Genomic DNA, 26,181 nt, shown 5'->3' on the forward strand with positions numbered 1-26,181 from the left:
GCTGCGTCCTGTGAGACACCGGATTTGCAGGAAACGTGTGTCTTTGTCCCAGAGCGGCGGATCAGAACCGTGAGCCAGAAGAGAGAGAGGGCGTGTTTGAGACAGATGTCAGAAGGTGTGTGAAAATGAAACGGAGCTGCTGTTAAGTTAGGTGTGTAAGCACCTCAGTGACGGGCTGGGGGTGACAACCCGTCACTGAGAGTCAATACTACCAAATTATAAATATGTGCATGTATACCCACATACAAAAAAATAAAAAATGGACACAAATGAACTTGACAAAAAATGTATTTGCTTTAAGAATAGTGGCTTTTTTTTTGCTTTAAAATTGATAACACACCTAGAAATTTTATTTTAAAAACTTTGTTTATTTTTATCATTGCATTAGGCAGTAGATTAATAACAAGGCTGAGAAATGAAAAAAGGCAATATATGCAATGTTGCATAAGTTAATAGCTTAATAATAATAATAATTCATTTAATTTTTTATATCTTAATTTGTAATAATTTAGTACATCAACACCCCTTCCACTATTTTCACTTAAATACATTTTTTTCCTTTTTTTTTTTCAACAATATTTTGTGGATTTTTTTCTGTCTTTGGGCATTTAAAAAATTCATTTTAATCCACAATTCCTTTCTTGTTTTTCTATTTTCCCCTTTTAATTATCATTCAGTTTAAATGTATGCTTGTTATTTTTTTGGACTACTTAGGATTTTTTTTTTTCTTACATTAATCATCACAGCAATTCATCTCCTGCAGTTACTCTGTATTTTCTGGCAGTATTTGCCCCCCGTACGTCTTGAAAGTACTTCAGTAAAAGCAATAAATAAGGGGTGGGGGGGAAACTGAAAAAAATGTCGAAGGTAAATTGTTTTAAATCTTCTCAAGTTTAAATAAACAGTGAAACATAAACTGAATCCAACGCTGCGCTTCTCTTGATAAAAGGGAACTCGATAGTAAACCAGCAGCGCGGTTAAAGGCAAGTTGGCAGCTTAACAACAAATGCAATGAAGAAAAAAAAAAACGTTTTAAAGAAACGAACCAGTCGGACCGGCTCATGATGTCTAAACAGACTCGCAGCAGGCCAGAACTCAGGAAAAATAAATATGTGACAACTTCAAACAGACCAGCCTCTCTGAGTGGATCAGAGGCTGCTCCCACACGCACACCGATTTCGCGCTGAAACAGTCCAATTTCCAAAACCGTGCCATACTGTGCGCAAATCTAAAGGTTGTATTGTTTGTCCGACGAACATTCTGCCGTTCCAACATCCCAACAGAGCTGAACCACGAAGTGAAGCGCGTCTCATTCATCACCGCCGACTCGTGAGGGAGGCGGTGATAAGAGGTCAGGAGGTCTTACCTGGGCAGGTACGCTCTGTTCGCTCTGCAGACGGATGCAGGTCAGCCGTCCTGTTCTGCAGCAGGAAGAGAAAATAACACACCAGTGAGTTTGATAAGGATCAGCTCAGTCTGTCTGCTGCTAGCATGTGGACTACTCAACAAAATGCTGCACTAGTGGGAAGAAAAACAAACTGTTTGCTTGTCAGCATTCCGACTCTTTTTCCCCACACGTTTCCAGACGTGAATTTCCAGCATTTTTCTACTGATTTTTTTATTTTTATCTTTTTGCTTCTAAAAGTAAAAACAGAAAAAAAAAAAAGCTACCGATTGTTGGTGCAGAACTAAGTTGTGACTGTCATGTTTACAGAGGAGATGCCAAATGTTTGTGCATTTAAATTAATATTTTATGAATGCACAAGTAATATGACAAGCACTCTGCCTGCTTGAGCATCTTTTGCTTTTAACTTCTGTGTGAACATTTTTTTTATTATAAAATATTAATATCAGAAATACTATGTGGTTAATAAAGATAAGCTCATTTAAATTTGAAAAAAAAAAATACTTTTACCAATTTTATAATGTTTTTATAACATAACTATGATTATTTTGCAATAAACACAAAAGGCAGCTTTAGCCACCTTGCCGTTACATGGAGGATTTTTCCAGCTGCAGGTGTCGAGGTGAATCCCATCCATCTTCCTCCAGCAGTCAGCAGCCTGTGGTGATTTCTCATGGCTTCAGTCAGGCGCTGGCGGTTCCTCAAACACAGCACCGAGACGCCTTCCCATCCTCACTGCGCTGCTGCGAAGAAGAAAAAAAAACAGAAACTCATGAAGGTAAACCTTTTCTTCTTAAATGAGTAAAAAGAAAAAAAAAATCAAAAAGTTTATTACAGCAATTCCATTCATGTTAAACTCACAGTTTTATGACTTTATTAGGTACACCTGTTCAACTGCTCATTAATGCACATGTCGAGTGAGCCAATCACATGGCAGCAACTCAACTCCAAAGCGTACTGGTAAATAAAAAAAAGTTAAGTGGAAGGAAAACATATACACAAGCAACAGGAATAACTGCAGCCTTCAGATGCGACTGGAGTCAGAGGGTCAGAAAATCCACGTAGAAAGCAGGAAATTTATCAGATCCCCACAATCTCTAATCTGGAGATGAAGGTTACATGTCAGATCATTTCCCTCCCGTTTCCAGCAAACATCGTAAGTTAGTCCTCCAATCCAGTACTGAATCTAAAGTTTATTCTGACAAATACAGCCAGCAAGCTCGCTGAAGAGTACATAATAAATTATGTTTTAAAGAAAGATCTAACCATAAATGTGATCATTTAAAGCTTTTACTGACTTCTCCTCGGACATAAACCATTAATTCTCCAAACAAAACCGACCAACACTCAGGTGTGACCTGCAGACAAAAAGAGACGCTGGAGTTTGAGTGTGTCGCCCTCTAGAGGAAAGAGCAAATCCCTGCAGTTAAACTGACCACACAGCACAGATTGTTGATGGAAATTATGTTTTTAATTAAAAGTAATTACAATCTTTTTACAACAAAAAGGTGTTATCTTTGACACAAAGAGGTTTTCTGTGTTGTCTTTTATTTATTCGTAAATATGACCACATTTATCTATTGACATCCACTCAAAAACAAACATATTATTAAATATCAGAAGAATTGGAGTAGAAAATTGTGTCCCACATGACGAAAAGTTTGGACACTCCTGATTTATGGGTATAAAAGTAAAGGGAGTTGAAGCACAAAATGCTTTTTAGGTGTTTAATTTGATAATATTTTTAATACAATGTCAGTGTCGCCTTTCGCTTCACAATTACCCTGTAATTGATCTATTACATACAATCCAAATAATATACACTGAAGTCTGCATCATAACAAAAAGTTTTAAAAACGTGAGCGGTGTGAATTAGCAAGGTCCTGTAACTGAAGCACGGCGGAGCCCCGACCCCCAACCTTAAAACTACTACGCATGTAAATACGTCAAGCAGGTGACGTCCTGTCTGATTTCCTGTCCTGTGTCGCCATCTAGTGGCGAAGAGGGCAAATGGCAGGTGGAGAAGCAGCATGTAGAGGGGTGGAGACAGGGGGAGAAAAAAATCCAAGGGGAAGAAAATTCAAACGCTCTTCCTGGAAATAGTAGAGAACCCGCCACAACTTCACCACATGACATTTCAGAAAGAAAATGCGACACCCCTTTCCTCTAAAAAGCGGAGAGCCCGCATTTCACCCCATAAACACGCAATTATACCCGCATAAATGAGCCAAACAGAACGGCCGCGCCAACCCACTCCATTTATCGACTTTTTTTTTTTTTATCTGCGTATTATCGTGGAAACGTGGGGTCGACACAAGATGATTGCGACATCAGCTTCATTCCCGTAAACTATCCCCTTCCTTTACTGTAGAAAACGTGACATCATTCCACTTTCACTATGATGTTAGGAGGGGAATAATCCCGCAAAACAAGACGGAACCAGCTCAAACTCAACACAAGCACGCATGCAAAGTTAAGACATTATTAGTAATTACATAACGTCATGAAAATCCTCCATTTGTAACAGGAAGAAGACGGTAGCTCTGCTACGTTACTTCCAGGAACGGGTTTCAATCTGCGCTTATTCTCACCTTTTATTTTTTATAGATGTTTGTCCACAGAATCAGCAGCGAAATCCAGAGAAAGATCTGCACGGCAGTCCACCTCCATGCCCATCCGGGGATGACGCAGCCCCCTTAAAAAAAAAACCCGTCTTCTCCTCCGTCATTTCTAAACCACGTATAGAGCTCCAACCAGCATCCAAAACCCGTTTAGGTGCAGCGACGGGAACAGAAAGACCATGCAGAGGTGCATGCTGCACCTCTGCATGGTCGCATCGGCTTTTACTGAATGATTGCACAGCTCCTCTTCCTCCTCTGAGCTGGCACTGAAATAAAAAAAAATAAATAAATGGAAGGCTAGAGCCAGTAAAAAGGCAGGAGCCACCATCCCTGAATCATCCTCCAGAGGTGTCCACTGCGCACGAACCGAGCTGTGGATGGGGACTCCTTAAAAGAAACTGCGCAGTTTTTATTCCATTGAAGCAGAGGAGTCTTTCCCTCCGGTTCCACCCCCCCCCCCCCTCTCTCTCTCTCTCTCTCTCTTCTACCGCTGAACGCCTCTTTTCCTCTTCCCTCCCTCCCTGCCTGCCTTCCTCCCTCTCTTCCAGGTTGGTTTTTAGTCACTCTGCAGGACTTCCCAGATACTTCGCTCGTTTACAGTAATACACTGGAGAACCTCTGGTTTTGCCCTCTAATGATGGTACTTTAAGTGTAGTAATTTCACCAGGTGCTTTAAACTTTTCAAGAAACTGGAAACTAGAGGAAAATCCATGCTGGGAAAAGTCAACAAAAAGGTCACATAAGGTTCAGAAGGTTTAGTTCAATGGGACCAGGTTGAACAGTGGTAATGTTCAACCAGTGTTTGAATGATAGTATGCAGTGGTGGTTAATGCATAAATGAATCCCTGGGCGAGGGGGTGGTCAGATGGGGGCTCCTTGTAATCTTAGTGTGTCACCAAACCAAGCAAATTCACTAATTTGCGTGTTTTCCCGCAACTACCAATTATTTACATAAAATTTGCTTAGACGCAGATTTTTTTCATAGAGCATGTCCAAGAATATCTGAAAGCAAAAGCAGGTTGGGAAGCTGAAATATGTAGGCACAATGTTACCTCACACGCTATTGGGTGGTGTTTGTTTGCAAAGCAGCCAATCCAGGAGTGACAATCATTTTCCTTGGCGCTGATTGGTTGAACCCCCAAGAGCAGAGATTACGAAGACTGTAGATTATTATTAGCTGCCTTATTAAATACCAACTTAGCAACTTTTCAGAAAAAGAACTACCACAGAAGCTAATATCTACAATCTTCCTTATTTCCATTCTTGAGGGTTCAAAGGAAAATAAAAGTCGTGCTTGGCTCCTTCCCGAACGCCGACAAATATCTCAAGTTTCATCGGGCCTTGGTGTTCCAGCCTCCCCAGTTGAATTTTCTTTCTAACATTTTAGAGAAGCAGTCTGGAGCAATCCGCGAATAGGTGAGTCGTCCGCAAACAATTTCAAGTTCCACAGAAAAATCTGCGAATACCGAACTGCAAAAAAGGCGGGGAAGGGAGGGAGGGGGGTCCTCTGTATGTGATTTCCATGTGAGAAGATGACAAACAGGAGGAATTTCAGCCAGAACTGCTTTGTTTATGAACAGACAACAGGGGTTTACATTCACGTAGAGCAGAGAGTGGAGTTCAACCTCCACCCGCACTTTCTAGAAACAATGAAAGCTGAACTTAATTCCCTACCCTCCACCCCGTGACTTTTAGAAGAAACAAACTAATCCCGGAGTACGGACATCCAAAAATGCCACATTTACATTCCAGCTTCAAGTCTGATGTCTGTCAGAACCGGGCCTGAAGAATAAGCCCATTTGAATTTGAATTCAAAGTTGCCCTCCCTCCACCTCCCACCAACTGGAGACCACCAATGTGCCCTTACACACACACACACACACACACACACACACACACACACACACACACACACACACACACACACACACTCACAAAGACTAGAATTTGATAAAGAGGCTCTTAAACCCAAAAGGAAGTCCGTGTTTGGTCAGGACAGTCCTTACTGCTGAATGCGACCTTGAACTGCTCCCCTCCACCAGCCCCTTCCCGGTTCCCCTCTCTCATTACTGCATGGTTCTTTCTCCAGGCTCCTTCTCGTTTCTTTATTCTCTCTCTCCCTTTGAGAAGTTTGGGTTGAGTCTATCTGGAGGGGAAATCTGGGCTCAAAACGGCCGACTGACGGACTCCAAACATCTTGTCCACGAAGCTTCATCAGGATTCATTTGCTCTCTTTTTCAGCTTCAGAGATGAAGATGAGCCTCAATCCACCCTAAAGAACCGAAGTTTTACTTTTTTGTTTTTTAATATGCTTTCATTCTAATTCTCTTAAGTCTTAGTGTTACATTTAAACAAACATGGCTGCTTTTGTATCAAACAAGCTCTAAATTGTCTACCTTTACAATCGTAGTCAACATGTTTTGAGCTTTATTGAAGTTCAAAGTATTTTCGGGAGCTTAAAGTCAATAAGCGCACACGGTCAGACGTTTTCTGACCAAAACAGTCGCTCGGTCCAGATGTTTCAAAGGTGATTCCAGTGAAACAGTGGGTGCTACGTCCCCAGGCGTGTTCTCTCTTCGGTGGAACACATCAGCTTGTAAAGGCAGATGGGAGAGAGCTAACGAAACCAAAGTACAAACATCACAGAACGACTTACATCAGCGGTGCGCATCGCGCCTTTCTACTTTATGATTCAGAAACTATAAACATTTGGCAAACAAAATCTAAAAAAAACCTAAAGGAAATATTAGAAATGTGTGGGCATTCAGTTGTCCAGACTCATGAGGAGAGCAGTTCCTCTCTTCACCCAGTGGTCCGGAGACACGGCTCCGGATTTGAGCTCGACGGCGACCACGAACGCCGGCCGGCCGTCTTTCCCTGCACGCACCGAGAAGTAGTAACACGGACACAGGTACATGCCTGCGGACGGAAAGGAGAGACGGCGCGAGGTGAAGCACGACGGCGTCGTCAAAAACAAATCGGCACGCTTCGACGGACGGCTCACTCTTGGACATCTTCTTGCGGTTTTCCACTGGTTTAAAGTAGATGGTGGGGATCGGGCAGACCATCTTCATGGGCTCGGCCTCCACCAGACACGCGTTCTTCCTGTCCCAACCCGCCCCCTCCAGGTACAGGCCTTTCACATAGACGCCATCCTGAACGAGTGAGGAGACGGAGAGAAAAGGCGCCAAAGTTTACATTGAGTCACCACCAGAGTTTCGTTTGCACTGCAACGTCACTGAACTGAGCACAAGTCTGGATGTGAAGTTTAGAGGGGACATGTTGTGCAAAATTCACATTTTTGTACTTTTGTTTTGTGTTTCTAAAGCTTCCACAAGCAAACCAACCACTTTAACTGCCCCGCAACGATAAGCTAATGCTTTTCTTAAACTAAATCTAAATATATATATAAATATACATCATTAAAAGACCAAAATGAACGCTTAACCATGTTGAGTGTATGTAGATTTCTGATTGGCACTGCATGTGAATGAGCCCAAAAACAAGGACAAAATGTTCGTACAACATTCAGGTAACGAAATGTTAAAAATGATACAGGATGGATGAGAAAAATGGAAAAAAAAAAAAAAAAGAGTTGGAATCGTAACGGGAATAGAGGATAAAAGACGAAGAGAACGAATTGGGAGCTGGAGAAATGGGGGCAGATGGAGACGTTACTTGATTTAAAAGAAGAACTAAATAGAAAAACAAAACAAAAAGAGGACACATGGAAATGATGAGAGAGGTAAAAAAAAAAATGTGCTGAAAGAGAGATTCTGATGGAAATCTGGCCGATGACGCGGCGTCACCTCAGGCGGGGTCAGCAGGTTGCTGTCGTCCACAGTGGACACTAGAAAGTCCCAGGACAGCGTGTCCACTGAGATCTGCAGATACACACATGAGAGATTATGCATTAACGTCTGTTATCTGTTCAAATGTTTTGACTTTCTTCAATTGATTAAGTTAAAATGATTCTGTGCAAAGTAAAATCCCACATATTAAAGCCATTGGGATCTTATTAGTAAAGCCTTTTGGTCAGTTTTTTTTTGACGTTTTCTCTTAGTTGGGGGACCAGCAGCTCTGGATTCAGGAGAAGCTGCACCCTGTTCCTTTAAACTTCAACTTGTGCATCCGCCACACATCTAGAGACATTTTGGCCTCTGTCACCTTTTCATACTATTTTCATTTTGTACTATTCTCTGAACCGCTCATTTCTGAACGTATCTACGTCTCCGGGTAGTTGAGGTGTTTTCATCTCAAACAGAGGCGTCTGATGCAGCCGATGAACCTTCATGACAAACGTACAGTAGGTGGGTTTTGTATAAAATATTTTGTATATTAGTTTTATTTAACAATTTAAACTGTTCTTTTTTTTTTACTTAGTTTACTGAAAAAAACCTGAATAATTGTGATATTTCCCAACAAATTTACTTTTCACTAGGAGCTGACGTATTTACAGCATCAATAGCTTCAGAAAATCGAGTCAAATTCGCCGTCTGGGATTAAATCAGAGAAATAATAACTGGAAATCTCGATTATGAACAAGATTTCCAGTCAGCAGGATATTTAGGTGCCTTAAAGAGAACCAGATAAAAATCCCAGTGAATATCCAGTTTTAACCCATCTGTAAACTGACACGGATCGAGAAAATGAAATCAATTAAATGTAGTTTTCTAAAACAAAAAATAAAAGCTGGATGTAAGTTGATAATTATTCCCTCATGACTTCATTGTCTGGGATCTTTGTTGTCACATTTCAGACGTATTTCTGACTAAGCTGACAAAAACCCGTCCGCCAAAGCTCCCGCGGGTCTCGGTGTGCTGTGGGGGAGCTGCAGGAAGTTGAGATTAATTAAGTGTTTTTGTTCAGAAGGAGACGGAGACGACGCTGCGCTCTCTGCCAAACCCACACAAGGAGAAGACTGCAGGGCTGTTCCGACACCAGTAAAACCGAAAACCCGAGTTCGCCGAGCGGAAACGAGTCCCCGGCCGCGACGGGCTCATGGAATCGCCACGGAGACGTTGGCGAGCGCTCACGTTGTGTTGCCGGGCGGTGAACTGCAGCACGGCGGTGAGGAAGCCGTTGGGGAAGGTGAAGCCGGACAGCCAGAACAGAACGGGGGGCTGGACCTTCTCCGCCCAGCGTGCGAACTGGTCCACTCGCTGGGAGAGGTCGCGCGTCCACGACGCCAGAGGCTTCTGGGACGGATACGCCTGGAGGAGAGAGAGAGAGAGAAACGTGGGGTCAACGCTGCGGTCCAGCCGCTGGCAGCCCCCCACAATGAGTTCAACAGCAGTGCGGCTGCACTAGGCGGCTTATTAGGGCAGAAACGAGACAAAATTAAACTGATGACAGAGCAAACAGTGCGATGGGCTTATTTTTCCCTTGCAAACAGCAAGAATTCCTTGTAATCTTATTGAAGTGGTACTTCAGGTTTAATAGGAGTATTTTAAAGGGTTTCTCAGAACATTGGCTGCTCCTACTTATTTTCTATTCAGTTTTTCATTTCTTTATTTAGCCACTGAATTCCTACAGCAGAGTATTAGGACTACCAGAAATAAAATAATTGAAAAAAAAACAAAACAAAACAAAACAAAAAAAAAGGAAGCCCAAAAACTCTGAAATTTTGAGATTAATCTCACGCATTAATGAGAAAAAAACGTGGTTATTCTCTGATGCCAAAAATAAACAGGACTCAGCATTCCCATGTTGAAATATAGTGATGGCAGCATTATGATGCGGGAATGTTTTCCTCCAGAAAGGTCAGGGATAACGGGAAGATGGATGGAGCTAAAAGAGTAAGGAAAACCCTTTATTTGGCTCCGCCCTCAATATTTCATGAGACTGTCTTAGAAAAACATCATGTCTTTAGTCAGAGGCTTCTTCACGTGCACTGTAATACAGACAGCTACGTGGTGATGGCTGCCGTATCACCATACACAATAACTCTGAAGATTTTTGAATCAATATAAATTACAACATTTAATAAATTCCCTTTGGGAAAGTATTTTTGATTTAAACTGAGACACTTGAGGCTGGGATGGAGGTTCAGCTTCTGGCAGAACAGCGTCCTCAAACACAGTCAGAGCTGCGACTGGGAGGCTTTTACATATTCAGGTCCAAACCTAATTCCCACTGAGTAACTAACTTTTCCACATCTTGCTCCATCTCTCATTTGTGAACTTCTCAAAGTCCTTCTTTCTTCTGTTCAACACTTTGATCTTTAGTTTCCGTCTCTGTCCTTAATCACTCTAACCTGCTGCACATCCTTTCCAGCCAATCGATGGAAATCCTTTTTTTTTTTTTTGCTTCCTCCATGTCCAGCCTCGCGCACGACTCACCATTTCCTTCAACCTTTACTTACACACAGCCTCCACGTATCGCCACCCTTTGTCTCCCGACAAAGAATTAGCTACAATGTTGATTTCAAGCAGGATTATTTTCCATTTCTGCCCACAAAGCTCACACTCAAAAGACTATGCAAACATTGAGGGGTTTGAGGAGAAATGTACATGGCCAGAGAGAGAGAGAGAGAGAGGGGCCAAAATTAAAGGCATGAGTCTGAGCTCAGAGCTAATGACAGGCTGCCATGCCAAGGACGGCCAGAGGAGGAAAGAGATGAAGAGATGGAGGGATAAATAAGCAGGATGGGGTTGCCGCTGCTGCATCGAGACCTGAAGGCAGAATTGGAGCAGATTAAATAAAAGAGTGAACATCAGGTAAAAGAAAAAAGAGAAACATGTAATGGATATTTAAAAAAAAAAAAAACAACAGAGACATGGACTAAAGCCAGGATTAGAAACAAAGACATGGAGTTGTGTAGTTTACAAGCAGTCCGTTGAATAGAGACGCTCAGCTGGAAGCAGCAGCCATAATGGCTATCCAATACGCCTATAAAAGGAAACACACACACACACACACACACACGCACGCACGCACGCACGCGCGCGCACGCACGCACGCACGCACGCACACACACACACACACACACACACACACACACACACACACACACAGTAGATTGAGCCATAATAAGCTGCTGGCTGGAACACAATGAGCTCAGGGTCTTATTGGGAAAGTGGAGCAGACCTTGGAAGGTTTACTTTGCTTATTGCCCTCCGATTAGCCCACAGACAGTGGCTTTGTTCGGCCCCCGAGGGCCAAGGTGAGCTCCGCCCCACCAGGGCCCACTCACAAACCCAAACGACGCTTTCATGAGCGGCCCTTAGAAAGACGAAAACGTTGGATATAAACATGAACTCCTCTGACCCAGAATCAGTTGAAGCCCCTTGACTCAAACCGACAGCACCCGGGGTCCCATCCCGCCCGCCGCCCCCCCAGCCCCCAAACCCCCTCACTGTACTGAGTGGTCCAGTGGTAATGAAGCCAGAACAGATCATTCACAGCTGGGAGGCTGCCAGCGCTCCATCACCGTGTGTGTTTATGTCGATGAGGAGAGCAGAATAAAAAGCATTTTTCTGCACAAGTCAGACAGGGTGAAGGGTAGATGGATGAATATGCCGTTAATAGCAGCACACCGCTTTCTGCAGCTGTTTTAATGGCTGAGTGGGAACAACAAGATCAGTGTTGGACCATTAGATTATTGTGCAGAAGGATCTTTTCAGCCTAGTCATTCCAATCAAGTCCCAAATTAGTCACTGGCATCCAAGTCTGCAATAAACCTCAACTTCAGGTTCTGGATTCTTGATTTCTTTTGTGTGTTTTTTTTTTTAGTTTGTCAGCTGCGCCATGAAGACATGTGAAACACACATCACATTTCTGATTTAAGAGTTTTTCACCATTTGCAAAGACATTCAGAAAAACAAACAAAACAAAAAAAAACACTGTACTGGTTGCTGCCGAACAATGCTTTACCACTGTCATTTCAATTTTAGGAAAATCAAATCAAAGCTTTAAGATAACAAAGCCCAGGAATTACTGCAAGTTTTATCAACTGAATCTTTCACTGATGAAATGAAACGTGTTTCTAAAATAAAACTAAGAGATACGTTTTAGGGCTGAAACAACAAATTGGATTAATCGTGATGAATCAATTACTGAAATAATCAGCAACTAATTTAGTAATTGATTAATCATAAAGACTCAAGCTTAAACGTCTTAAAACATTTTATGCAATAAAATGTTTTTTTTATTTTATTTTAAAAACACGACTTGAATTGTTTGTTTTGCATATTTTACTGTATTTCTAATATTGCATAAAACCCTTAAGCGGTTGAATAAAAAAAATTTGCTGTTTTTTTTTTTTTTTACTTAGTTCCCAATAAATCTTAACACATTTTCCCACCTGCTTCAGGGAGACTCCAAAATGTTGCTAAATGCAGCCGAACTTGAGAACAGATGCCGCTCAAGTGAAGTGATGCTGAATGTGTAAATGATACCTTAAGTGCTGAGTAAAGACCCTTAAATGTCCTCTTAGAATTTCCTGCATGACTGTAATTTCTGTGTGTCTGCACCTTCTCCCACACCGGGGGCACGCGGGCGTCGTAAATACAGTTGAAGGTCTCCTCCATGCTTGGTGACATCACCACGAAGCCTTTTATTCCCTTCTCCAGCTCCACCAGGGAGAAACTACAATAAAGTGTGAGAATAAATGCAAGAAAAAGATGAAAACGTTTCACCTGGGCTTCAAATCAGCTAGGCGGGTGCTGCGTACCACGTCTCGTCTGACAGACAAATTGATGGTTCTTACATGATGGCTTCCAGCAGAGAGTTGTATCTCTGGATCTCTTGTAGTAAGACCACATTAAGGGGCGTGGGGTTGTCCTGGAGGACGGTCTTGGTCCCTTCGCAGTCGATCAGAGCTGGGATCTTAGTACGAACCTCACCCAGCAGCTCCAGAACCTACACATGAACACAAGACTGGCTCAGTTTCAAAATCTAAAGGCCACATACAGACACCGACGTACTTTTCTAAAATTTACATTCTGCGGCTTTGATGCTCCACTGTGTAAATGCTCTTTAAACAGTGTTATAGAAAATATGAGTAGTATGAGTACAAGTATGAGTTTCTTTTCAATTGATCCCATTATTTAAGTTTACAACACTGTGTGTAAAAAAATATTTCTGAATTATTTGGAATAAAAAAAGAAATCAGGTCTTGATTACGCTAGTGAAATGTAACAAAACATCTTTTTAACGCTGTTATTTTATGATTTAGCAAAAGGCAGTGTTACCTTTTCACACTGGACCCAGTCTATTTGGATTAAACTAAATCATTATCTGAAAACTGCTTTTTGTCTTTACTCTGATTCTCCTTAACTGACGTTAAATTTAGCCAATAATCTAAAATATTCAAGTGGAAAGAGGCACAAACGAAATGTGTAAGATGGAGCTGCACACAGCTGAAAAGAAGGAGAGCGGAAATATCATAAAGAAAACATTTGATAGACTGTTTAAGCAGCAGGGAAAAGAAGTTAACGAAACAAAACTATAAGTCTAACTTCAGAGTCTAAAAAGCATCCTCAGTTTGCATCTCTTAAAGATTCCTGGATCTGCATCTTATTACACTGACCACTGCTAACCAGACTACAGGTCTTATGTCTGGCTTCATGAAGCCACTCTTTAAAACCAAAAGCAGAAAACAACTGCCAGAAGACACGCTTGCCAAGGCCAATCTAATAAACAAAATCTAACTATTAACATCATTTAGTTTAATTTTCATTTAGTTATGGTACGCTCTGCTTCTGCAGCCTTTGGACAAGCTGGAAGCAAATGTCTAACCACATCAACCTCCAGACAGAAAACACTTTGTAAAAGAGAAGATGAGAAATCAATCTCTGGTTTACGTTAAGATGCTGATTGGTTTTGCCACAAAACCGCCACATGGCGTCAGTACCAGTAGACTAAAACCCGAGTGAAGCCGGCAGCTGAGGTGATGGAGCACCAAAGCATAACATGTTTGCTTGTTTTTTTTTTCCAAAACATGCCACACATGTATTGCAATGTGAGCATGTTGGTATAAAAAAAAAAACCCACACCAGAGCTCTGACTGTTTCCCAGTGGTGCTGTTCCCAAAAACAAATCTTCCGACAGAATTTTTATGTAAAAGTTTTGAATCCCTTGCCAGCGTTTAAACCTTCATGTGAGCATAAAAGAGATGAGCTTCAGGTTCTGGCAGTCTGCTTTGACAATGCCAGGCCTTCCACAAATAACACAACAGTCTAAGTAGTTACTGTTAACCACATGATGAGGGATTAACTTACTTTTAACTTTAATGCAACGTTTCATCTACCTCAGAAATCAGGGTCTGATATAACTCCCCGCAACTAGGAAGTCAGAAAACTAACAGGTTATGTTAATGGTAAATGGCCTGGAGGAAACCATCAATCAGAGCAGTGATTACACCAAAACTGTGCAAAAAAATATACATTTTACAAGTAGAATATAAAGACATTCGATATATTCCACACAGAACTTCTCAAACAGGGTAGTTTTAGCTTCACCTGGTTTAGATTTTGTAAAAAAAAAAAGTCTTTACTAAGCATCTTTTGCTATCCAATTATTAATAGGTAAAACCAAAAAATATTCACCAGATTATACCTGCACTCTACTGATGTCAAGACGAGCATAAAAAGCTTTTGTTGATGTATTTGTTTTGCTGCGGATGCATCCGCCGCTGTAAATGATCGAGCGTACACTAAAGGGATCCTATGTTATTGCATTTTAGACAAAATATTGTTTTTTATTTGAAAAATGAGTTGATTTGTTTGTGTGCTTCTTTTAACTCATTTCTAATATTGCATAGAAAAGGCTTACGGTAAGTAGCTAAATGAAGAATCTGCAGATGGCTGTAGGACCACAGGGAGGTAAGCTTGATTTTTTTCACAGATTATCTGTTTCACATTTTACTGTCACGACATTGTGACAATTATGTAAAAAAAATAATGTTGTAAAATGACATACTGCGGCTTTAACCTAATTTTAATCACACTGAAAACCGTTATCCATAAATGGAAAGAACATTCCCAGGATTACCAAAATGACTCCTACAGTACTTTGAAAGCTCATCTAGGAAGCTGCTGAGAAAACATCACGAGTCTCTTTCCTGCCTTACTTCAAAATAAAAGTCTAAAACCATTGAAACAGGTTGACAGACTGGGCAGAGCTTCACCAGAAGGAAATCAGTGTTCTGGTGGGGGCGGCGGGCGGTTATACATTTGCAGATCTCAGCACCTTCTCATCCTCGCTGACGTACCGTGTCCTCTCGACTGGGTCTGGCCCCGGTCCCCGTCGCCGCGGTCCCCGTGTGCTGAGGCTGCAAGGAGAGCAGCGTCTCGAACAGCGTGCGGGTCTCGGCGATCTGGCTGGCGATGTCGGCGTTGGGGTGCTCACCGAACACCTCAGGGTGCTCCGTGGCCGGCAGCGTGTTGATGTGATCCTGGAACGACGACAGCGGACCCTCGCGGGGAATATAGTAGGTGGGTAAGACTGATAGCCTAACAAGGAGTTGGGCAGAAAATGTGTTATAGATTAGCAAACGTGCAGCTCCTGCAATTAATGAACTGCATACATATCCGTCAGAAATGTACATACAGGCTGCCTTAAAGGCTCGTGATCATTTTGGTTGTTTTTTTTTTTGTTTTTTGGATGGAAAGTGGTGCGATTTTTCAAAAAACAAATTTTGGAGAACACTTCAAAATAGCTGAAGATTTTGTCTAATCCGAAAATAGGTTCTAATGGATTCAATTCACAATTCGAGAGGGCCAATAAAATATAATAATAATAAAGAAGCCAATTTTAATAACTTGTTTTGAGTGCAGCACAGATGACATTTGAGTAAAATTCTCAGAAAAGATGCGGTTCTATCTTTTATGAACAAAAATGACAAATACATTGTGTAACTCTAACGTAAGAACACTTTAATATCCAGCCGACGAATTACTGCTTTTTAGAAGATTGAATCTGTAAACCTATTTTATCTTATTCCACTTCTTTGACTTCTCTGAGTAACAATTAAAAAGATGTATACAGAAAACAACCTGAGGAAAGTGTAAAAGTGATTATTTTTTTGCTGTAATATTCAACCTGTCCTCTTGGTGGTGCTGGTGCTCTGTGAACAGCAAGAAGCCTCACCAGACCACAGATTAGCTCTATAATGAGGAAAACGTCTTTTCAGACATATTGAATAAATGTGACTTTTGTCTTACGCCCAAACCTAAACGCTGAGCTATGAGCATTAGAGAGAAGAAGAAGATGAAGAAGAAGAAGAATTAAAAACAAGAGTCTCACTTGTAGGAGGTCTGATTTATAGCTCCCTCGCAGAAGTAGTCGTTGATGTATGTGGTCAGGAGTCGGCGGTCCCACTCGTCTGTGACGTGGCCGCCGTAGTTGACGCCAGCGATGAGGTACTTGAGCGCGTCCCAAGGAATCTCCTCATATTTATCCAGGTACAAACAGAGCAGATTCTCGCTCACCTAACACAGCCGTCGCAGATAAGTGAGTGAGTACTTGAGCCATAAAGTGTTTTGCTTCTGTATTCTAAACAAAAAGATGTTGATGGTTGAGAAACTGAATATTTAGGGTCACGATTGGAACCTATTGTTTTGTAAAATTAAGCATATGGGTGAGTTAGCAGCACAATGCCAAGGTAGAGAGACAACGTGAGAAGAGCTATAGGTACATTAACAAACAACTGGAGGTCTATGGTTAACCACTGAGAAAGATTATTCACAAGAGAAAAATATTCTTAAACACCTGCCATGAGTTGATGTCTCAACAGATTATCTTCATAAAAAGTATAGCAGTGTGACAATGGCATGGCGATAGCATCTGAATGACTCACAAGAATGGAGGAAAAAATGTTCTTGGACAGATAAACCCAAATCAGAGGCAACTGAACATAATGCATGTCACCATGATTGGATAACTCAGAATATTATCAGCAAATATTCTGGTATTTACTGATAATATTCACACCACTGAGATGGTCTGGACAATAATAATACTAATAAAAAAAAAACCACACAGCAGAACGGTTTCAACAGAATGTTTGAAAAATGAAAAGGAGTAAAAGTGTTGCGATGGCCTAGTCAAAGTTCAATCTGAAATGAAGTGATGGATCTTAGCTATGCAGAAAAGAAAGTTTCCAATCCTCAAATTAAAGGAATGCTGGGAGTGGGCAATACAGAAAATCTAATCTTTCATTTGAGCAATTTCTTTTAGTATGGAAAATTTTGACCTTAAAACAAATTATCGACCCCATTCCTAATGCCTCCGAGTTAAATTTATATGAATCTTCTTTAATATGTGCTTTTTTGTGTGTTGGTCAGTTTCTTTGGATTTTGAAAGTAATCTTTGACTTCCTAAATAAATGTTATTGTGATATTGCGAAAAATTGTGGTGTGAAAAGTGACGTGATAAATGTCCGTCCACAGCGATGCTGCTCAAGAAGCGAGTCAACGTTCCCTCACAAACAGGAAGTGACCTCTCAGCTGCCGGGATAAATATCACATAAACTCCTTTCAAACATCTGATGTACAAAGTCGAATATTAGCCAACACATGCCGTTTCTCGCACCTCAAAGTCAGAATCATTGAAGCCGTAGATGATGTTCCAGCCCATTTGCCGGAACTTCTTCCTTTCCAACAGGATGCTGTGGAAAAAGCAGAGGGCGTAGAGCAGCTTCTTGTAGAGCCTGGGCTTGGTGCAGCGGCTGAACTGAGCTTCAGTCACCAGCTGGTACAGACGCTTCATGTTGGCTTTCACGCCCTGTGGACACGAAGCAGGCGAGGTTTATTAAAAACATCCCTAAAGCAACAACACGAAGGTTTTCATGTCTGCAGTGACATTTGCACGCTTGTGCACCTTTGGCGGCTCGGTGGTCATCTTGATACCGGCCTGCAGAATCGTGATGGGAAAATCCGGGTGAGGTGAAGAGCTGAGCCACAGCCTGAAGTTGGGCTGCGGGTTCTGAACCGGCAGCTCCTTTATCAGCTTGTCCAACTCCGGCATCCAGGAAAGAGACAAGTGGCAGTTGGCAAGGAAGATCCAGTGACCTGGGAAGTCACAACGCAGTTTCTCTAAGCTTCGATTTCTGTTGAGTACTGTGTATATGTTTTTAGTATTATTTGGGAGTTATTTCTAAATATATATATTCCACTCAATTACTATGTGATTTTTTTTCATTTCGGTTGTAACTTTTATACGAAAACATTCGTGATATATTTCGTTAACGCCACCGTCACAACAGATATGGTGATATGACTTTTATGCCATATCGCACATCCTCATGTATGGATGAGTCGGCTAAAACGACAGCAGCTGGCGCCGCACCGTTCTTCACCCCTTCTTCTATGAGCTTCCTGGCGATGGGCGCCTGCCCCTGGCCCAGAGACAGAGCGCTGAATTGCTGGCTCATCCCCGAGGCCTTAGCCAGTTGCAGCAGCGATCCTGTGGGGTCCACTCCCGGAGACAGCACAAAGATCAGAGGACTGCAGCAGGTGGACTCCTCCACCACCTGTCACAAGACGAGGGGAGCGAGGAAGGAAGGTGGAGACAACTGGCAGGACATTTAAATCAGTTGAATACGATTAAAACACACACACACACACACTAAAAAAAAACATCCAAGTTTAAACATTTAAAACCCATCATTCACAAAACGCCAAAGCTCCAGGTTCGAACGGGAACTGCAGTTGAAACGTACGGCCTTCATGTCGAGGACAGGCGGCTCCACAAAGCGCGGGCCCAGGTTTTTGATGATGAAGGAGGTGATGCAGAAAGACACGCGGTCTTGGCGCAGGAAACGCACTATCACCATCTTCTTGAGCTCGTTGTAGTTGTGATCCAAATCACCTTGAAGAGCAAACGAGAGGGCAAGGAGTCAAGAACGAAAGCGACTCTCTTGAAGGAAATGTATGGACTTCTACCGTACAACTCTTCACGTTTCACAAGGCTCTGAGGAAAAAGTGAACCGGTTTCCTTGAACACTGACAAATTCAAACATGAGCTTAAGTTTGCTGGAGTGTAATAAAGTCAGGCCAGACGATCAGCACAGACCTGGCAGCGGAGCGTTCTCTGGTTCAGGGTGGGTGTACCAGAGGTTCCAGTCTCGTGGGTAGTGTTCAAAGTAGGCCACGATGCCATGGAACTTGGGCAGCTTGTCCAGCTCTGCGATGCCGTCCCAGCTGGAGTCTGGCAACCAGCCGGTAAATGGATTATCCATCCGATCGTCCTTATCAATAGCCTGTCAATGGGCCGTAAGTTAGAGTGTCTTCTCTCAAAACGCCCAACACATTGATGCTTCATAAGCAGACAGGCTGTTCATGAGTTACAATGTTCAGAGCTCTTTTCGTCCTGTTATGAAGCACGACGTTTGTGTGTTTCTTACGACGATGCCACGGAGGAAGATGTTGTACTCATCCATGTTCAGCTTCCCGGCCACCTCCAAGATTTTGACGCACATCTGGAAGCTGAAGAGGAGCTTGTGAGCCTCAAAGAGACCCCGACAGGTGTACCTGGAGGAGAAGGAGACAAGCGGAGAGTCAGCTCGAGAAGCCCGCCAAGAGTTGATCGATTTTGCGGTTAAAAAGCCTCGAGTCGTCGTCACCGGTACACGGCGTATGTGTGGTAGTCGTTGAGGTTGTTGATTCGCTCCTCGACCTTTAAGCTGTATGCCTGCTTGCTCTTCGCTATGCTGAGCATGAACAGGTTGATGTAGGCGTCCAGAGAAAACTGGTACATGGGGTCGATGAGGCCCATGTCGTTCAGGATGAAGAAGAGAATGGAGGCTCGCTGAGCACATGGTCGGTAGGCCTGTTGGGAGAGAGAGTCTGCGGCTACTTGCGGTCGCCAGTAAAAACAAGAAAAATCCATAATCCAGTTATAAAACTGGACCCACACACAGTAGTTCCAGTGGGTAAACTAGCTTAAATTTAATCTAGATTTGAAGGATACTCATTTTTCGCATCTGTGCAAGGCAACTAACAATTATTGTAGTAATCAGTTAATCTATTGATAATTCTGAAGATTAACCGGATAAAAATACCAACATATTCTGCAGATTAACTACTCAAGGCTTTTTAAGCAATATTAGAAAGACATAAAAACGCAAATAAAAAAAATTATTGCAATTCATTTTTCAAATAAGAAAATAAACATTTGTATGCCCAAAATGCCACAGTATAGCATGACTTTAGTGTATGCCATGTGCAGAATGTTAATTTCTTGGGATTATTATGTGATTCGCTGCAGCAACAAAACCTCTTGACTTCAACGCCTCAAAGCTGCTGAGTAGATCATCAGAGGTAACAGCAGTCAGGTGGTTTGTTCATGTTCAGGTATGTGTATGAATTTGTTTATGATGTGCTTTAATGTGTAGTCTGAAGGTGCTGACAGGCAACGTTTGCTAACGCACAATAGTTGCAGGCAAAATAAATAGATGTGTGTATTTCATCATCTTCCTGTTTTTATCTGCTAAAATGACTAAAAAACTAAAATAATACTAATGTTACCGGAGTACTGATTTCAACTGGTGAGCAAGGAGAGTCTTGACCTCTACCTGCTTTTCACAGAAGCCCAAAATGTTGTTGCATATCAGCTTATTGACTTTTATTCCCTCTGAATAAAATCAATTGCTGCGTTTAATAGGCAGGCGTCTGATGCCGATGTCTTTGTCTGGGCTCTCCAGTGTCTACAGCGACCCCTCCCCTCCTGACCTCTCTGGCTGAGTCGATCTTCAGCTCGGTCTGCTCGCTGGTCTCCAGCTGCTCTGTAACTTGGCTGGACGTCACCTTGGAGACCTGCAGGGTGTTTACCAGCTGGACGTCGTCCAGCAGCGAGCCGCTGGATTCGTTCAGCAGCCTGGTGGGATCAAACGAACGCAAGGGACATCAAAACTGCAGTAACAGTTTGCAATTCTTAAAACATAATTAATACAGCACCCCTTCAAAATGATCGAACCTGATAGTAAAAATGTGCAAAGTTTAAAAATATACACATGGCCTTTCAACATCTGTCTTTTCTTATGCTTTCTTCTACGTGGCTCACCTTATAGTGACCCAGTGAGAAAATATTGTTAGCGGTTAAATGCCGTCTGATTTTTGTTTACAATGCCCAGTTGTTTCCAAAAAACCAATGCACAGCATTTCAATTCAAATTTATTTAGGAAGTCAAAGATTACTTTCAAAATCCAAAGAAACTGACCAACACACACACAAAAAAGAACATATTAAAGAAGATTCAGATAAATTTAACTCAGAGGATTTAGGAATGGGGTCAATAATTTGTTTTAAGGTCAAATTTTTCCATACTAAAAAAAATTGCCCAAATTGCTCAAATGAAAGATTAGAATAATCTTTAATTTAAGGAAATTAAAGATTGCATTTTGTTTCATGGTGAGATTTTGCTGCAGTAAACTTTATATGAATTCATTTTAACACTTGTCAAATTTCTTTACCAAGGTTTTAGAAAACCTTTTATGGGCCTTTTTTTTTTTTACAATTTCATCCATCCAGCACATTGATGGATGGACAAAAAGATAGATAGATGGACAGACGGCTGATTTAGTGCTCTGTGTTCCGATGTAAAAAAGAGTCGGCTGTACAAACCTGAGGATCTCGTCCTCCAGGTCCTGCAGGCTTTTTTTGCCAGCAGCAATGCTGATCACCAGTGAATCCTTCTGCTGCTCCAGTTCTGGACGCTCTTTACGCACCACGATGCCCAGCAGCTGAGCCTCCAGACCCTGTGAAGCAAGAAAAAAAAAAAAAACCCCAGACAAGCGGACATGTTGAAACGGTGTCTGAAAGTGTGCACAGATGAGCCAGAGGAACACAATCTTCCACACACCTGCTCCTTGACAGCAAAGTTCACTATGGTGGTCTTTGAAGAAATCTCTGGGGAGTAGTGGGGGTTGGACAGCTTGGTGGTGATGTAGAACCTGAAGTCAGGGTTGTACTCGATCTCCTTGTCACCCAGCTTCATCAGCAGATTGCCACCTGGGGGAAAAGAAAGCCCCACAAAAAGGTCACAAATCTGGCGTTTAAATAAGCTAAATTTGACGCTGCGTGTGTGCAGACCTATGCGAGTCAGAGACTTGTTGAGAATAGGGTTGAGGGACGGATCCAGATCCTCCTGGACGTTCTGCAGCAAGACAGGATTCCCAAACTGGATGGCAGTTTCCAGAACCCGAAGGTAGTCTGGCGTTTGGAGGTCTACTAGTTTTAGACCCTGGGCGAAAAGGAAAGAAAGTTTATAAGCTGCTTCCATACTATCAACACAGCATTCGAGTCACAATAAACTTTGGTGATCTAAAACAAAATGTCAAAGGTCAGTTCAAATAAATAATTTGGTGTTTTGTGGCACTAGAAGCCTTTATTTGCAGGAATCAGACAGGAAATGAGCAGAGAGAAAAGGTGTGGAGTTGTTAGGAATCCCACTGACGGAGCAGGTATGAGAGAGGAAAGAACACAGCAGAAAGCAATGCAGAGTCACTCTTACCGCTTCCATTTCCATATTTTTGATCCACTTCATAGCCTGGCCTTGAGGGTCGACTATCAGCGGCCATCTTAAAAGAGGAGACGTTATTTAGGTCGCAGTGAAGAGTAGATGATAAAGTCATGGTGACAGTTGTGGTAGTGACCTAAATGTTATGCTAAATAAATGGTCACATTCAGTAAATTAGCATATACGTTCCTATGAGGGTCGTTTGTCAGATTAAAAGTACCTTTAGAAAGTATCAACTTGTTAAATGTACTTTTCATTCAGCTCACATTTCTGTATTAAAATGTGTTTTTATTGGTCTGATGCAATGTTCTAATCGGAAATCTTTCATTTGTAACATTTTTTGACTTTCGGTGTTCCATAGCTTGCAAAATATTCTGAAAATAACGTAAAAACTTTCACAATAAAAATTAAGACTGAAAATCTTGCAAAGTACAGTCCTAACTGAACAGTGTTTTTTTTTTGGCTTTGACTCTAACATGTTAATTTGAGTTCATTAATTACATGGAATTTAGAAAATTGTAACTTAATTAGTTGTGTGTCTTTTATTTTACTTACTGATTTTCTTTACTTATCTGTTTTGTGTTTTTTTTTTTTTTTACTTAAAAAGGCTCACCTGTTCCTGGTACTCCTGTAAATCTGATGCAAAAACAACAGCGATGAATGACAAACATATATATATATATATATATATATATATATATATATATATATATATATATATATATATATATATATATATATATATGTATATATATATATATATCAGTGAATTTTATGACGGTTTAATTGTCTGCACATTTTACTATTTTGTTGTATACTGTGCGCTAGTGTGGTTCTTCGTCAGGCGTCCTAAAAATGCATTTTAGAAGGACTTCTTAGTAGAAGTTAAACAACCATTCGGCTTGCTGTGCGTCCCTACCTGTTCCCACGGGTGATGATAACACCGTTCTCAGTGGAGAACGCGTCGGACGGCAGACCCTGGATATTCCAGTTTCTCACCACTGTTGGTTTGGACAGAAACACAGAAAAATTGAATCCCGGGGTGCAGTGGATCCCTGATTCCAGAACCTGAGCCGAGAACACGAACAGGAAGCGAGAGAGAGAGAGAGAGAGAGAGAGAGAGAGAGAGAAATCACATTTATTCTCTGGTGAATTAGTGTAAAAGCTGTTGAGGTCTCGTGTTAAAGTTGAGCGTTGCTTTGACCTCTTTCATCCAGATGCCGAGCAGGTTGTCTCTGTAATTGGACAGGAAGGGCCCCATGTAGGACAGGAAGGACGCAGCGAGCAGGCAGTCTCCAACAAGGTATCCCATGTTTTTCTCAAGACCCTGCAGCACACCCACTGATCATGACAGAGTTCTTCCATGTCTGAATGTTGGTTTTATAATAAACTTGGTTTAAAAGTAGCACCAAAGCCAGACAGCAAACTGAAAGAGCTAGGATAAAACACCAAGCTCTCCCTTTGTGAATGAATTAAACTAACAGATTGCCCTCATCTGCACTCACACTTCACGGCAAGTGTTCTTTTGAGTTTCACATATGTGTAGATATATTTCGCTTAACTTGAAAGTGAGATAAAATAGATGGATGGGTCTTTTTATTCAGTGTATGTAAACGTCTTGTTTCAACTGTACGTCTGTCTAACACTGTGCTTAAATGACTCAAACTTATGAGAGAAATGGTTAGACAGCAGCTTTTTACGACCCCAGCAGTCTGCTGAAATATGCATCCACATCCCAATCTGCCTCTTCCACTTAAACATCTCAAAATGTAAGGCTTACAGTCACTCTCTCGTCCCAGCGGACCCTTTCCCCAGCCAGTCCTGTCACCAGTTTGTCGGCTCGGTCCAGTTTCAACTCCATCTCCTGAGATTTGACTCTCAAACTCTCCTTCATAGCCAGCTTCTCGGCATGTTGCTTTTGCAGCGCATTCAGCTTATCCGCCACCTGCGACCCCCCGAAAACACCGACTGTAGCATCACTTTAAAATGTGCGAGAGAGAAGAAAGCCACCATTATTTGTACCTCTTGTAGTTTTTTCATAGCGTCATCCAGAGCAGCTTCTTTTTCTGCTAAAGCGGCCATTGCAGTGTTCAGCAAAGCCCGCTTTGGTTCGACCTCCCGGAATATGCGTCCGTACACCTGGAGAGTTCATTTTGATGTGTGTTGACTTATTACTCTGCCATAGCGATAAACCGCTCTGTGTCTGGTGTTCTGTGAGGACAAACACCCTCTTACCTCCATGGCTCGGACCCACATGCAAAGGGACTTGGCAGCCAGTGACACTTTACCGATGATCTCTGGCTGGAAGTCCACCTGCCTGCAGTACTGGCCGATCCTCTTCAGAACACGGTCCGTTATATTATCCTTGTCGTAGTTGACCAATGTTTTGATGAAGTTGGGCTCACCTGCCAGAAACAGTTTAAGGTCACTATGTGTGCCGTCGTCCATAGTACATTTACAGACCTCTAGAGTGAAATGCAATAAAATAAAACTTTCATTGCACACTTAAATATTGTAAACCTTTTAACCCCTTTGTGTCCATTTATAGTTTTATGCAAATTACTTTTTTTGCTCTCAAAAAATGAATGTAAATAAAAGTACAGTTTTGATTTCATTACAGCATATAGGATACATATAAATTGAGGTATTTAGTGTGCAAAACAGCCAAGTCTGGTCTAATTCTGACCACTAGATGGGAGCAAAATGCTTCCAATGTTATCTTTGGTGTGTGTTGAATATGCATCAACAGGCATTAATGGCATTTCAGGGCCAGTTCACCACAATAGCCTGCTAGGAATTAATTTGGATGCATTTAATCAGTGGGAAAAAAATCTACATTTTATATATGTATATTATATATATATATAGATACACACATATATTTGTAGTATAGGTCCAAATTCTGGCTGCATATATTTCTCAGTCTGGGAACTTTTTTACTCAATGACAAAATAAACTAGGAAGACAAGACTTATATTTCTGTTCAGTAGTTCATTATTTTCTGCTTTTTAAACAAACATATACTCAGGGGTGAAAGTAGAGGGGTACCGTCGGGTACTACGTATCCCTAAAAGATTTAGCGGGGGTACGCAGTACCTGCAAGAGAGGGGAGCGGCTGTCTGCTATAGAGAATCAATGGGTTCACTGTGCAGCCGTGAGTGTGCCAACTAATCAGTCGTGACTGATTAGTTTTTCAAGAACAATCTAAAACACGACTAAATAAGTTAATAAATCGCTTTCCCCCCCCTATTTCATATTGTTTCTGAACTGTTCGTGCTTTGTTAGAGCAGGGGAGCAATACCTCAATCGCGGAAGGTTTCGAGTCGATCTCGGCATTAGGAGACAAACTGAACGCCGCCAGGAGGCTGAGACCAGCACGTCCTCCTCTGACTGGCTTATCAAAACCTTCATAACTTTATTAATGAACAACTAAAAAAAAATCAACAAAATGTGTTCAAATTAATTACCAAGCAACAATAATAATCTCAGTAATTATTGTTTCAACAAGGTGTAGCGAAATTTTGTGCGTTTCGGTCCCATTATCAAAATAACTAGCAGAGCAGGAGTTTAAAATTAACTTATCAACCACCTCTATGTTAATAAGAGGCTTATTAATAATCACAAAATAAATATCAAGACTGAAAACCTGATATCGTAATGGACTGAATGTTATAAGCGTAATCTGTGCTCAGC

The 26,181-nt window shown here is 41.7% G+C and overlaps 1 protein-coding gene and 1 long non-coding RNA gene across 5 annotated transcripts in view; both read right to left on the minus strand.

Moving 5' to 3' along the window:
• Positions 1–4,541, minus strand: part of LOC106905779 (uncharacterized) — an 80,277-nt gene extending 75,736 nt beyond the window's left edge. The window contains exons 1-3 of one of the 3 annotated variants that reach the window (XR_015766049.1): positions 3,997–4,541; positions 1,997–2,148; positions 1,367–1,421 (exon numbers count right to left, since the gene is read on the minus strand). This is a non-coding gene — a long non-coding RNA (uncharacterized LOC106905779). Of the gene's footprint in view, positions 1–1,366; positions 1,422–1,985; positions 2,794–3,996 lie in introns of those variants that run through there. The other 2 variants (XR_015766047.1, XR_015766048.1) reach the window with 2 other exon arrangements.
• A 1,882-nt stretch (positions 4,542–6,423) lies between these two features.
• The window catches only part of dnah2 (dynein, axonemal, heavy chain 2), a 62,704-nt gene continuing 42,946 nt past the window's right edge, over positions 6,424–26,181 (minus strand). The window contains exons 63-87 of one of the 2 annotated variants that reach the window (XM_088015468.1): positions 24,724–24,893; positions 24,511–24,627; positions 24,269–24,433; positions 23,693–23,815; positions 23,408–23,556; positions 22,483–22,549; positions 22,062–22,212; positions 21,832–21,980; positions 21,594–21,727; positions 20,703–20,847; positions 19,595–19,800; positions 19,376–19,502; positions 19,045–19,231; positions 18,692–18,840; positions 18,319–18,502; positions 17,851–18,041; positions 17,563–17,754; positions 16,276–16,460; positions 15,242–15,482; positions 12,737–12,888; positions 12,501–12,615; positions 9,063–9,239; positions 7,836–7,910; positions 7,031–7,181; positions 6,424–6,945 (exon numbers count right to left, since the gene is read on the minus strand). In XM_088015468.1, the coding sequence (XP_087871594.1) occupies positions 6,791–6,945; positions 7,031–7,181; positions 7,836–7,910; positions 9,063–9,239; positions 12,501–12,615; positions 12,737–12,888; positions 15,242–15,482; positions 16,276–16,460; positions 17,563–17,754; positions 17,851–18,041; positions 18,319–18,502; positions 18,692–18,840; positions 19,045–19,231; positions 19,376–19,502; positions 19,595–19,800; positions 20,703–20,847; positions 21,594–21,727; positions 21,832–21,980; positions 22,062–22,212; positions 22,483–22,549; positions 23,408–23,556; positions 23,693–23,815; positions 24,269–24,433; positions 24,511–24,627; positions 24,724–24,893 (3,857 nt within the window). In that variant the 3' untranslated portion in view covers positions 6,424–6,790. The remainder of the gene's footprint in view (positions 6,946–7,030; positions 7,182–7,835; positions 7,911–9,062; positions 9,240–12,500; positions 12,616–12,736; positions 12,889–15,241; positions 15,483–16,275; positions 16,461–17,562; positions 17,755–17,850; positions 18,042–18,318; positions 18,503–18,691; positions 18,841–19,044; positions 19,232–19,375; positions 19,503–19,594; positions 19,801–20,702; positions 20,848–21,593; positions 21,728–21,831; positions 21,981–22,061; positions 22,213–22,482; positions 22,550–23,407; positions 23,557–23,692; positions 23,816–24,268; positions 24,434–24,510; positions 24,628–24,723; positions 24,894–26,181) is intronic. The other variant, XM_088015469.1, reaches the window with a different exon arrangement.

This window comes from Poecilia mexicana, unplaced genomic scaffold (assembly GCF_051168715.1).
Source record: "Poecilia mexicana isolate PSO_F unplaced genomic scaffold, ASM5116871v1 scaffold_18, whole genome shotgun sequence".
Taxonomy (NCBI): domain Eukaryota; kingdom Metazoa; phylum Chordata; class Actinopteri; order Cyprinodontiformes; family Poeciliidae; genus Poecilia; species Poecilia mexicana.